General features: G+C 42.1%; 1 protein-coding gene across 1 annotated transcript; it reads right to left on the reverse strand.

The window, feature by feature from the left end:
* Nucleotides 1-1005: 1005 nt before the first annotated feature.
* On the reverse strand, nt 1006-13002 carry LOC310870794 (GTP-binding protein 4-like). Its single transcript, XM_083782111.1, has 17 exons — nt 12903-13002; nt 11859-12029; nt 11512-11615; nt 11160-11296; nt 10679-10779; nt 9539-9631; nt 8792-8983; nt 7894-7959; nt 7170-7259; nt 6006-6116; nt 5333-5410; nt 4745-4796; nt 4419-4519; nt 3306-3503; nt 2958-3023; nt 2417-2563; nt 1006-2116 (listed from the first exon to the last, which is right to left on the reverse strand). The coding sequence occupies exons 1-17, from the start codon at nt 12948-12950 to the stop codon at nt 1964-1966; spliced, it is 1908 nt and encodes a 635-aa protein (XP_083638237.1). The 5' UTR covers nt 12951-13002; the 3' UTR covers nt 1006-1963.
* Nucleotides 13003-13237: the final 235 nt, after the last annotated feature.

Here is a 13237-nt window from a genome sequence, read left to right on the forward strand (position 1 = left end):
AAAAATCAAGAATATCTGTCCATCTGTCCCTGGGTCTGCGGAGGACGAACCCAATCTATGTGTTTAGGGGGTGTAGGCATTGGCTTCATTGATTGGCCAACACGACACATCAGGTTCACGCATTAAACAAGCTTGTGCAGCGCCAATATAACTCCTTTCATGTGTGTTCATGTACAGTATGGACGCCATCAACACTTGCACAACACAAGCAGTTTGACGACATCAGAGATCCCTGTATGTCCTTGGTCAATTGGTCACATGGTATGAGACCAGGGTCAGCGAATGAAGACAAGCTAGTGGTCAGATTGTGAACGCGTGGCCTTGTGCCTCTATACCACATGGTCTGTCATATGCACCCAGTTTTGTACCATTGAAAGTATTGCTGGAAGACAAGTCATTTTGTGTGGGCTGAAAACAGCCACTTGCCCAAATGTGCCGACCTCATCAGATTTGTGCTGATCATCACATTTGCCATTTTTAGCCCAAGGAGTGTTTTTGTTCAAACCAATGCTTGGAATGGATTCAGAATAATGAAAACCGGCCCAGGCCGTAGCGTAACGGTCTGGGCACCGGACTGGTAATCCAGTCGCAGTGTGCCGCGGGTTCGACTCCCGGACCCGACACGGCCTTTACTGCATGTCTTCCCCCATCTCTCTCCCGTTTCCTGTCAGCCTACTGTCTGTCCCTTCAAAAAAAAATCAATAAAAGGCGTAAGCCGCAAAATCTTAAAAAAAAAAAAAAAAGAATAATGAAAACCTAGTTTGACATGTCACATGCTACTTAAAGCATAAGGATAGGTAAAGTTTGGATGTTAATGGTAGGGTCACAAGAAACCCCTATAAAAAACATTGCTCAATACTGACAGCCGGTCAGCAAGTGGATTCATTAATGTATGTACGGTACATATATAGATAATATTTGAGGCCAATAAAAAATTTCAACCCCACAAGCCAGGCTGCCGGACTAGCAAACCTTTTGACAATATTCACTGTGAGACACAAGCTGTCATTTTAGTAGTTATTTATTGACTTCCCAGATGTTGAGTCATATTGCAGAAGACATTTGGTGCTGGAAACAACCATCAACCATGAACCATCACTTTAACAAGTTGCAACTTCAGCAAACATCACTGATGAAGTTCACTTACGAGTTGGAAGGCATTGTATTTCCTTGTTAAATTAAACAAAACTAGTAGAGTACACAACAAAAAATGAAGAGATTAACCACTGTAATCACGTTTTGATTTTTTTTTAAATAGATCTATAAGCTCACAACTCTCTGCACTTGTAGATCTTCTATTTTTGCTATACAACAAAGTATATAGGCCTTAACCCATTGATGCCTGAGGCCGAATCTGGGAACGCCTTCTAGGGCCTGACCTAAGGTTTCTGAAAACCTTCAAATTCTGATGATTTTTTTAAAAATAGTTATGTTGCTACATGGATAGCAATAGCTGATGAGACACAGAGAGCGTGCCGGCATCAAGGGTAGAACAACGTATACGTTGCACCAGGCGTCAATGGGTTAATAAGCTCTGAAGCGGTTACCGAAGTGGGGTATCTACCGAAGTGGGCTATGGTTGCTGCAGTATGTCTCAACTCCAGCCCAGAAGACACACACAACTTTCTATTCTACAGTTAGTTCACTGCCTTCATCTGGTGTCCCTGGTCTAACTTACTCCCAGATTTGGCAGCAAATCAGATGCACTGCGTGTCCCCAGGACCAGAGTAGAGAACCTGGTGTTGTTGTGAAGTTATGTTGCCACAGCCCTCCATGGCGACACCCCAACATCACACATACAACGCCCCACAGGAAGAATGTTAAACATGCCGAATATGTTCCACTTTCTTGGGACAAGAACTGGATCTGAATGAGGGAAAGGCTCATGAAAAAACATAGGTGTACTGGTACAAAGTGAGAGTCCAGAGCCTTACAGTCCAGAGACAAGGTTGGGGGGGAGAGTTTATCTGCGGTCGTTGGTACCAGATTTCCTCTTCCCTGCCAGGAGGTGCTTGGGTTTGAGGTCGAAGATGTGTCTGTCTCCCTCGCCTTTCCTTCCATCCGCGTTGAAGACTTTCTGGGAATTCTTCCTCATCTTCATCACCTTCCTCGCCATCTGAGAAAACAAAAAACAAAATGAGTTGTCAAGCCTCCACTACCTCTCAAAATGGAATAAGGGTAATTAATCTAATAAACTAGATTAATTATTTTCAACATTGTGTCGTGGGACACAGCGACGGGAGTCAAATCAATGTCTTGATAAAATGATCCTAACTGCACAGTTTAATCAAGTGGTAGTAACCCTTGACTTCTTAAATACACTGTATGTCTGGATAGTTTTGCAGATAATTATATGATAATTAATAATATGCAACCATATTACACTGTGTGTTTGTGTGCGTGGGTCAGTGAGTACCTTGGGATCTCGTATGCCAGACTGGTCTCGAGGTGGGCGGGAGGCGCTCTGACTTCGGGTTCTAGAGGTGGGCGGGGCAGAGACCTCACGCTTGCGTTTCTTAGCAACAAGGCTGCGAGACCGCCGGGCATTTTCAACATAATGGCTCTGAAAGAAGATGGAGGGAACATATTCAATAATAATGCATTTACATAAATGCAATAATTGACTGCGAGGTGAGGCCTTAGCTTAGAGTACTATGGCCATTTATTAAAGAAAAGGGAGGCTGTGGTTATAATTATTTACTTTCATAATTATATAAGTAATATGTTTTGGTAATCATTGCTAGTGTTTATTAAAGAGCTGGAGAGAGGAGACCCCTGTTATTGAATGGAAAATACATTTACAGGCTGGTTACCATTTTCAGCCAATCAGGAGAAAGTACTCATTTATCAGCTTCAATTGTGTCCGCTCACTTTGGTGATTGGATCAAATTGGTATGACCTGATGTGAAAATACATTTCGGGGAGTGTAGCAATGTGCTAGTGTGTGGACAACATACATCATCTTTGTTAGTCATGTCCAGACCAAGGTCGCCCATTTCCTTCTCCAGGATCTTTCTTTCAACCTGCAAGAAAACAAACTGGTTGGTTACAAAGGTTTAATGCACCACAAATGTTTACAAATGGCTTCATTTTATACAGAGGCGATGTTAAAAATTACAAATAACTTTAACCCTTTATAAGGTCTGTAACTCAAAGTGTGCAAACGGAACACTAAATGGACACTTAGGGATCCGTTTGGTTCCATTTGTATACCCTCAGAATTTGGGGGTCCTTGAAAGTTAAATGTTTGAGAACCACTGATCGAAACTAATTGAGATTTCGGCACAGGGTGGACATGTGGCCACCTTGGTCTTGGTCCTGGGCATGCGTGGCCCATGGACGTCCTTCTCCTTGGATTGCAGAACCTTGAGCTGTTTCTTGTTTCGGATCTGCTTGGCTAGTGCTCGGATCTCCTGCATCTCCTCATCTTCACTCTCCTCATCGTCATCGTACTCCCCGGCCTGCTCCTTCAACTCCTCCTCTTTCTCCAAATCCTCCAGTTTCTGTACAGAGGGCAGGACGGGGGCAGGGAGAGAGAGACAGGAACAGATTGAGAAGGACAGAGGAGTAAACGCCTTTATATATTTTTAAACAGAATAATAATAATAATATTAACATAATGGTGGTCTGGTACATTTAGCCTACCGTACCGACTATGACCCATTTTTCCAAAGAATACAGGGGTTTGTTAGATTTTCAAGGAAGCCATTAATTAGTTACGTTATCAATGTGTTTTAATGCATTTGAAAGACTCTAGAGCAGGAGTGCCCAAAAGGTAGATGGTGAACTAGCAGTAGATCACAAAGGCTGTTCAGGAAGGTAGACCACATGACATGCCCCTAAAAATATAGAATGTAAATAAATATATAAACCAACTCAAACCAACAATGCAATACAAACATCAGTAGAATTACAAAGTTATATGTAATAAATCATTTTGAAAGTAGCTCTCAAGTCAGAAAAGTGTGGGCACCCCTGCCCTAGAGCATATTGACATAGTTACATATTGAGCTTTTGGTTGATAACATAAACATAACATACCTGTACTCTCAACAGGTATCGAATGGAAATGAGATAAATTCCCTTTTTGACCACTAGGGTGCAGCCATGACAAATATGGTGCCTTTTAAGTTATGATTATGAATGCACTTGATAATGAATCTTGGAAATGCAATAAAGATCATTCATGGTGATGACCCAATTCACGATTTGATACGATTCTTGAACAAGATCTCAGACGAATGACTATGATTGTGATAGTTTTTCAAAGAAATTAAACAAATTATAATAAAGAATGGTTAATGTTATGGTTAATGTATACTCTTGTGCATCGGAAATATCCAGTCTACCGATTCAACATTTCCGCACAACAGTACAGTACTAATGGAGAGGAATTCTGTGGTGTTTCTTGTGCTCACCGTCATGATGTCAGGGTCGATGTAATCGGCAATGTTATGACCCTCCCAGATCTCAGGAATCTTATCCTGTTTCTCTTCTGCATTCATGAGATCCCAGTATTCTGCAAACAAACAACTCGGTAAGCAGATGCCGGTACTATACATACCTTCTACATTTACTCAGTTTAATTTGCACTCCAAGTTAAATGAACACTGAGGAGTTTACAGTTTATGTGAGGACAAATACATACTGTAAATATGCATCGCTAATAGATACAAAACGGATAGATAGAGATGAACATCATGAAGGTCAAGTGTTACAAATTAATACAGTGATCATCACTTACTCTGCAGGTCCAGAATGTAATCATCGCCAAGCTCCATCTCCAGGTCTCTCTCCTACACAGAATGAAATTAAGTTTCATGAAAAGAATAAAAGGAGAAAGAGTTAGTCAATGAAAGTCTATAGCCGATTCTACTACTACCAAAGGCTTCGTCATACCTGAGGTTTTACGAGGTATGAATTTATATAAACATCCAAAAAGTACACTCACGCCAGTGGTTAGGTTGCATGGGTTCTTAACAAATTCCTTACAAATGCAATGAAAATACAGCCTTCAAACTAAAAAGGCAATGTATCGTATTATTTTTCCATTGTCAATAAAAAATCTAATTGATATGAATAGGATATGAAAACATAAATGGAAGATTTGAAAATGTGACTGCACACTCAATTTTGATCAGGACAAACTTATTTCTCCTGAATAAAACAAGCAGTAGCTCTTTAGCTAAGCTAAGCAAATTGTATTCATAAAATTATGTTTTATTGCAATATCCATTAACTTTCATTGTTGATATATAACCAAGTTTTGTGCTACTGGATTTCAAGGGTCATATAATGGTGAACTTTGATTCGGTTAAGCGGCATTACATACCGTTTTGCGTTTGGGTCCGTCCACCTCCATAGCCTTTCTGCGATTCAAGGCTCCCTCTGGGATAAATGGCAGCCTCACCTGATAAAAGAAATAAAAAGACATGAGAAATTACCTTTCTGAAACTGATGGGACAACACCATAAGAAAGAGTTATGGCAACCATTCTGGTTACAGCACTAGGTTGAGCTTTTGAGGAAGTTCGTGCAGCATGCATGTGATGCTCATGTTAACATGCCAGAGTGTGCAGCCTGTGTGAGCAGTGACACCATACATGGGCTGCACAATTAATACAAATATCTTGATTACAATTTTGGCTTTCTAAACTACTGCCTTCAGAGCCTCACTTTCAGTGAGAGGTGTAATTTTGACCCCTTTAGGGGGTATATTATATATTTTTGAGAGGCCGCTAGCCCCTCCTATGCCCAGCTTTCCGGGTTTGTGTAAACACAAACATTGAAGACAAAAGTGAAGATGGAAAAGTGAGGACGCAAATTGTGATTGGCCAGAATGAGATGTTTTATGATGATAATAGCGCCCCTCGCGTCACACGGGTGTGATTGTTTTTAATCTGGCAAAAAACGCTGTCTCCGAGCAGTCTGACATTCCAAAAATCTAAAAGATTCTGATGACACCTCAAAAGCCGCCCTTTGGAGACAGAACAGAGGGTGTGTTACCTTCTCGTCTCTCTTGGAGGGCACGGCCAGGTGGAGTCTGTTGAGAACATCGTGGACCTTCTTTCCTCTCATCTTGCCGTCAACACGGTGGGAAAGGAGCTTGTCACATGCCTGGGAAGCAGAGAGAAACATGTTAGAATATTTATCATCAAGACCCATGTATTGGAAGGTCTCTGAATGCAATAGGGGCAGTGGTGGCCGAACGGTTTGCGGAGCGGTCTTGATATCGGAAGGTCGCTAGTTCGTATCCCCGGACCGGCACGTTAAAATTACCACCGCTGAAGTGCCCTTGAGCAAGGCATTGAACCCCTACCATGAAATGTTCTATGAAACTACATTGCATGGATGCAACTGGGACGTATCCTCAGTGATGTATCCCAAGGTCATCAGGGTTTCGGGTCTTGCGAACATCATACCCCTCACTCGGGTGACCCAGCCGGGGTGATCAAGTCCCGACTTACGTCCCAGTAGCTACCCTCGATCAGACCCACTAGGGAAAGACAAGGGCCACACAATCCGTTGGAACCACTCCGGAACTAAGATGCCAGGACTGAGAGGTACAATTCTGGCATGTGGAGGGACTAGGCTGTGGGTTGCCTCCTGTCCGGGCCCCTCCTACATCTCACCAGGTCCACTCCTGCTCTCACCAGGAGTACAGCGAGGACCTGTGCGTTGCACCAGACTCCCAGCACCAGACACTTCATTCAGGAGTGGTGGATTCTTGAGCCGCAATGGTTCCGCAGGCTCCACCGCTGGGCAACGGTAGTACTGCAGGCTCCACTTGCGGCTCGAATGGCCCTCCTAAAAGCCTCATCGAAGGTTTTTGGGCTTCCTCCTCACGGAGGATGCAGGCTGGGGCGCTAACCCCTACTGCTCCCGGGGTGCCATCTACATTCCGGCTGTCAACCGTCTCTGGTGGTCACCAGACTATACCTGGTTGTCACATTCCTATGAGTCACTATAAATAGAATACCTCAGAACGAAAATACATTGCATGGATGCAACTGGGACGTATCCTCAGTGATGAAACATTAGCTGCAGACAGAGATATATGGAGCAGAACGCATTATCTCCACCAGGAGGTCAATAAGGGATCAATAAATGGCTTTACTGTACAGCACTCAAAACATTAATTAGTCCAACTCTAATGTCTGATGAACTTACCTCTGTCTTCACCTTCATCACCCCCTCCTCTGTCAGGGTGCTGGTCTCAATAACAGGGATACCTTCGGCAGAGAGGTCTGTAAAGATTTTCTGCCAAAATAAAGGACATGCTTAGGGTCATAAGCTTTGGACATGTCATGTCATAAGTAGCGCAGATGAAAACCATATCAATTCTGAGCAGTTCAGACAATGCTGAGTTGCTGACTGCTGTGAACAGAGTTCACCTCAAAGAAAACAGGGGAAACGTCTAAATTACAGGTAGTGAGCTGGTCATCAATACATGATATTCTATTCTACTCAGCTCATAGAGAAAATCTTAACATTGAAACTCTAGTGCACTAGGCTTGGGAGGTATAAATACCAACTGTATGATTTTCAATACTGTCACCCCTCTTTCTATTGGTACAGTGTTTCTGTATTATTGTAATGCACAGAATGCACCAACAGAGGGCAGTTTGATCTTAACTGAGTAGTCAACATCTCAGAAACGTGTATCACTACAGCACTTATATAAAACAAAACAAATAACATGAAAAAAGAAAGAACATATTGTTCATAATTATTTTTAAACACAACTGTCACACACACAGTATACCTCAGTAGTGTCAAAAGGGTATGACGGTATAACAAACATAGATAACGCCAAAGCCTATTGTGTGTATTCTAGTTTGCAAATGTGTCCACCATACAGCTGATTTGGGGCCCCGAGGCTGAAAGTACTCACCTGGTTTTCCTCAGTCAGCTCACTGATCTTCTTCACATCACATTTGTTGGCCACAACAAGCAAAGGCTGGCGGAACAAGACAACAGCAGCTTTTCACTTTCAGAAATCAGTCCCATCTTGAAACATTTGCATTTAGCATTATATGTTGCATTATATTTTATACGAGCATGTATGTGTGATCAGTGCCATCTGGTGGACATTTGAGTCAGGGCATGATGTGACGCACTTTCACTTCAACAACTTATGTGTATGTTTTTACTTTAGAGATTCCAGTAAGGTGGGGTTTATTTTACATATGGTGGTGTGTCTTTAAAGTAATTGGGGGGTTTCTGTATTTTTCTGTGTGTGTTTAGGGGGTTGTTTGAGGTTATATTATAGTATTGTTTACCGTCAGATAGTCTACCGTTGGATAGTCTACTCTACTGCGCATGTGCGACATGCGTGTCCGGTGTGTGTGTTTGTTAGCATTCTATCTTTGAGCATCGCGTGTGACAGCCGGTAAGAATTCATGAGCGTACTTTGTGCGACAAACATAGCATATTCATTCAATGTACAGTTATTATTAGAGATATTGCATGCTAGTAATTGTTGTTCCACTTGTTTGTGTTTCCTTCTGTAGGTTTATAACCTGATTTTGTGCAGTGTTTAGTTGGTGTGAGTGTGTTGGTGTGAATGGCAACACAATAATAAACCAGATAAAAGACACTATTATGTCGAGTTGTTACCTACGGTCCGATGCCAAAGTACATCCAGTGCAAGGAAGACTATTTAGTTACATAGAGTGTGTGACTGGGTAGTAAAACGTACAAGCAGTAAACACCAAGTGAGGTAGTGATTAATAGCTATTTGACAACAATCGCGTACCGAGTGTGATGAGTGTGTGAGTCTGAGTGCGTACCTTGTTAGCAAAGAGCGGTCTGATGCTGTTGAAGAGCTCCAGCTGCTGAGGCAACGTGTTACCGCACTGCTCCGACAGATCCATGATGTACAGCACGGCCGAGCGCAGGTGGGCCAGTGCCGTGATGGCCTGCATCTCAATGGTGTTCCTCTCCTCCAGGGGGTGGTCCAGGATGCCGGGTGTGTCCACAACCTGGAGACAGTAGAGACACATGCTGGGTTTAGAAAGAAGAAAGTCAACTGAACTCCCCGCCAGGTCCCCAAAGTGCGGCATCTCTTGAACAATCATTGCTAGTCACCTGAACGCATTGATAATCCTAAATGTGTCCTTGTATGTTTGTTTCCTACTTCTCACCATTTTATTCATTGCACTACACTAAAGTGAAAAATGCAGCCTAAAAGGTGTGGACGTTCTCCGGTGGACAAATATGCAGACAGCAATATACTGTACATTTAGAAAGACAGCCTCAATACAACAGTTCAGCACTTCAATAGCGTGAATTTAAGCCAGAAGAGCTTGCACCCTCACAAAAGTCTCTAAACTACCTCCCCCTAAACTACCTCAGTCTGCTGCCCCCCCAGGTTGGCAGAGGAAGTGTAGCACCCAGGATTACATAGATAATTGACACTGTGTGAAAAAATGGGTTCGTGGGATAAAAAATATATAAAAAAAAAGAAGAGCTTGCAAATGGAACATTTATGGGTCGATTAACACTATGATTTTACAGAGCAATAAGCACCATATTACCTGCCAGCGAAGATACTTGTAGTCCATGTGGCCCACAAACAAGGACTTGGTGGTGAAAGCATAGGGCTGCACGTCAACATCGGCCCTGGTGACCTGAGGAAAACATTTCACACCATGTTAGTGTTAAAAGTTAATTTTATAGCTGTCCACAAAAGGCTATCACCGATAGGGGTTATGCAAAGCACCTATAAGTTGAAACAGACTGGTGTGGCCCTAAATATTCTAAAACGAGACCGGCAAAAAATTTCAATATTCATATTTTGTATGTTATTTTAATCAACGCACACAGGCATGTCACATGAACGTGTTCACTTTAAATCTATTCCCATGCTATTCTGCTGTCAGCCACTTCTGTTCTGGCTAGTGTTGTGTGGGTGTGACTGTCTGGGGTAGCTGTCCCCTTTGGCTGATTGGATTTAACCATCTTTATAAATACTTCACCTCTAAGTACAAAACTGCTGTGTGTTAATAAATAAAATACAAAATAAAGTAAAATAAATTATATGCATAAAAATAAACAGAAGACACAGGTGCCATGTGTAGTTGATAATCTATGCCTGTCACACATTTAAAATTTCTCTTCCAATACTTTACACAATAATGTTCTTGAGAAGCAGATTCTAAAGGATGTATTAAGATTACCAGGTTACAGTAGGCTTGTCTCTAAATGGACAGTGATTTGGTGATTTATATTAAATCAACAATAACAGATAACTGGTGTAGCCTTATCGCCTAATATGAGTTGAGAAGGGACAAGACAGACCTGTCCCGTCTCTCTGGGTAGAAGGCTACTCACTACAGTGTGTGGTGTTATGACGACATCATAGACTTTATTTTATCCTTTGCATGTCGGAATTGCAATATGGCAGCAAAGCATGGCTGCCGTTGTTTACACAGATGATGCCAGTGAACTGCTTATCATTTAGACAGCCTACACAAGAACACATTTAGGCTGGACCATCCCCTGAACATTTGTAGCATAGGGGGGTGCCTCTGTGTGTACCGTAGAATGTGTAGACACGAGTGTTCATCAGTAAAGTGTTAATTCATAAAGAAGTGCCACATACAACATATGAAAGGACAACATTAAAAAATGTTTCCACTGAATCCGATCACACATATTCCAATATGTCTGCATACCTTGTTGATGAAGCTGGACTTGCCGACATTTGGGTAACCACAAAGCAGAAGGGTTCTTGTGTTGGGGTCAATGGAAGGCAGACGTGACAGATGCTGACGGACTGTCAAAAAAATTAAAACAAAGAAAACAGCACAAAGTGAGGGAGGGAGGTTATTTTAAATGTCTCCTCAAAGAAACAAAAACTGAATTTATGTTATACAGGACAAAGTATAACAAATGTATACAATAGACTAAACACAACACACACAGTAACATGCCTTCTGCTCCACATCTATGGAATGCCCTCCCCAAACACTTCAGAACCCCACAGTCTACCACCGCTTTTAAAAATGGACTAGAAACATACATACATTAATTCGTTTTACAAGCGGGTCTTATGTTTTTGCCGTTGCTATTTTTATGCCACTATTATTAAACCTAGCACTTTGACATTTTGTAAAAATGTAAAGAGAGATACAAATGTATTATCTTTAACAATACCTTGTTCCAGGTACTCAAGGCTCTGCTTCTGTCGCCTGAGGATGGTGCACATACGCCCCAGGGCTGCCCTCTTCAGCTGTTTACAGCGGTACAGAGAGTCTCCGTACTTCATCAGACGAACATAGTCTTTGGCCACGCTGAAGAGACACGAGTGGCATTAGAAAAAGTTAATTCACACTACAATAAATTAAAGACACAGACACAGCAAAACATTTTAAAATAAATACTAGTTTTGCAAAAAGTTTACAACATTCCAACAGTACAATTGTCTATTAGCTCACAATACGTCTCATCGCATTGAGTTGTGCGCTTGTACATGTGCTATTTTGGAGGGGCACACACACACACTTACTTGTCAATCAAATTCTTGGCAATGTTAATCTGACCCAAAGCCAGTTTGTAATGGTCTTTATCATACAACACGTTCATCAAGTCGGCATAGAATGGATGGATATCCTGAAGAAAAAGAAAACAATAACACCTGTATAAGTCATAACAACTGTATCACAGGCAGCACGTGCACACGCACACGCACACACACACACACACACCACAACAACAACCACCACCATGTAATAATCTTGCTACAGCATATGAGAGACAGATGAAAGTGGAGCCCAGTGTATTGGTATAGCCCTTAATCATGCACAGGAATGGTAGAAAAGGGAGAGAGGTAGAGTTTATATTTCTTTAACTTACATCCAGCTTGGGGAAGTCTGTGAGGATTTGGCTGAGTCTGTCATGGTAGTTCTGCTGTGTGTATTTAACTTTGCGCATGTAGAAGTGTCGAATGCGATGGATCTGGTAATGTTTGTGTACCACTGTCGGAGTCTTCCGCTGCGTTTTAGATAAAGTCAAGTCGATGAAATCCTGTATGGAGGAAGGAGAGCAGCATTAGATGGGTGACAATGGTGCTTGCTGCCCCGTTGAACAACTACTAGCAATGCAAAACATCATCAGGTACCACTTCATGTCATCGGCCAGAGGTCATGGTTTACATTTTATGTCACAGTTTTTAATGTATTGTACTTGCTTTGGCAATGTAAACGTTTGTTTTCTCATGCCAATAAATCTCCTTTGAATTGAAATTGTGTGTGTGTGTGTGTGTGTGTGTGTGTGTGTGTGTGTGTGTGTGTGTGTGTGTGTGTGTGTGTGTGTGTGTGTGTGTGTGTGTGTGTGTGTGTGTGTGTCTTAGCCCAAAATTTTAGATTCTCGTGGCTATATCCTAACTGAACATCAATATTCGATCGTAGATTAAAACCATTGAGCTACAAACAAAACAGTCAAAAGTCTGCACTATTCATATTCATTATAGACAGCATGCCACTACTGAGGAAGTTACACTTAGCTTAGCACTGGTTCAGGAGAACTTGCTAAAGCTCTAGATCAGAGCTACACGTAGCCACATAGCTAGCTCTAACTTATGTTATTGTATCTGTCACTGTCATAAACAAACACTATCGGATAGTCAGTATCGCTACAACGCACAGCAACTACCTTCTTCGGTATCGCCCGACAAATTTAAATGTCCGTTCACGTCAACAACACACTGCTAGTGCTATGTTATGTGTAACGTGTCTGTTTTCCACAGTACGCAATGCTACCACTAGTACCACAACACGTGTCTGAACTCTGACAACTGACTGGCATTTAAACGGCTTAAAGACTGTTCAAATCACAAAACTAAAGCAGCGATATCATCTCCGGTCGTTTACGAAACGTGATTGTAAGCGAAAAACTTACCTTGGCGGAAGGAACCACCATAATCTTCTTGAAATTATAAAGTGCCATTTTGTCAGACAGTGTGGTTCGCTGACGGCACTAGGGAAAGGATGGAGCCTTGTTCCGAACGGAAGAGGTGCTGAAGGGGAGGGAGAGCGAGTGGGGGTACGATTTTCCCCACACTGCCTTCTCGTGGAAATTTGGACATGGTGCGCTCTTGTCTTTTACTCAGGGGCAGACTGTGACTTGAGGGTCTTGAACTTATGTAGGTTTGCTATCTTTGGTGATGTAACAGTTCCACTGCCCTATGACTTCCTCGAGTCCCATATTGGTCCGTGTATTTTACGGCCATTTGA

This window comes from Protomyctophum parallelum (assembly GCF_964188405.1).
Source record: "Protomyctophum parallelum genome assembly, chromosome: 14".
Taxonomy (NCBI): Eukaryota; Metazoa; Chordata; class Actinopteri; order Myctophiformes; family Myctophidae; genus Protomyctophum; species Protomyctophum parallelum.

Coding starts and splice junctions, on each gene's coding strand:
- LOC310870794 (XM_083782111.1), bottom strand. CDS start 12,950: ATGGCACTTTATAATTTCAAGAAGATTATGGTGGTTCCTTCCGCCAAG. Junction 11,616..11,858: donor CAGACTTCCCCAAGCTGGAT/GTAAGTTAAAGA, acceptor CTTTTTCTTCAG/GATATCCATCCATTCTATGC. Junction 4,520..4,744: donor TTACATTCTGGACCTGCAGA/GTAAGTGATGAT, acceptor GTTTGTTTGCAG/AATACTGGGATCTCATGAAT.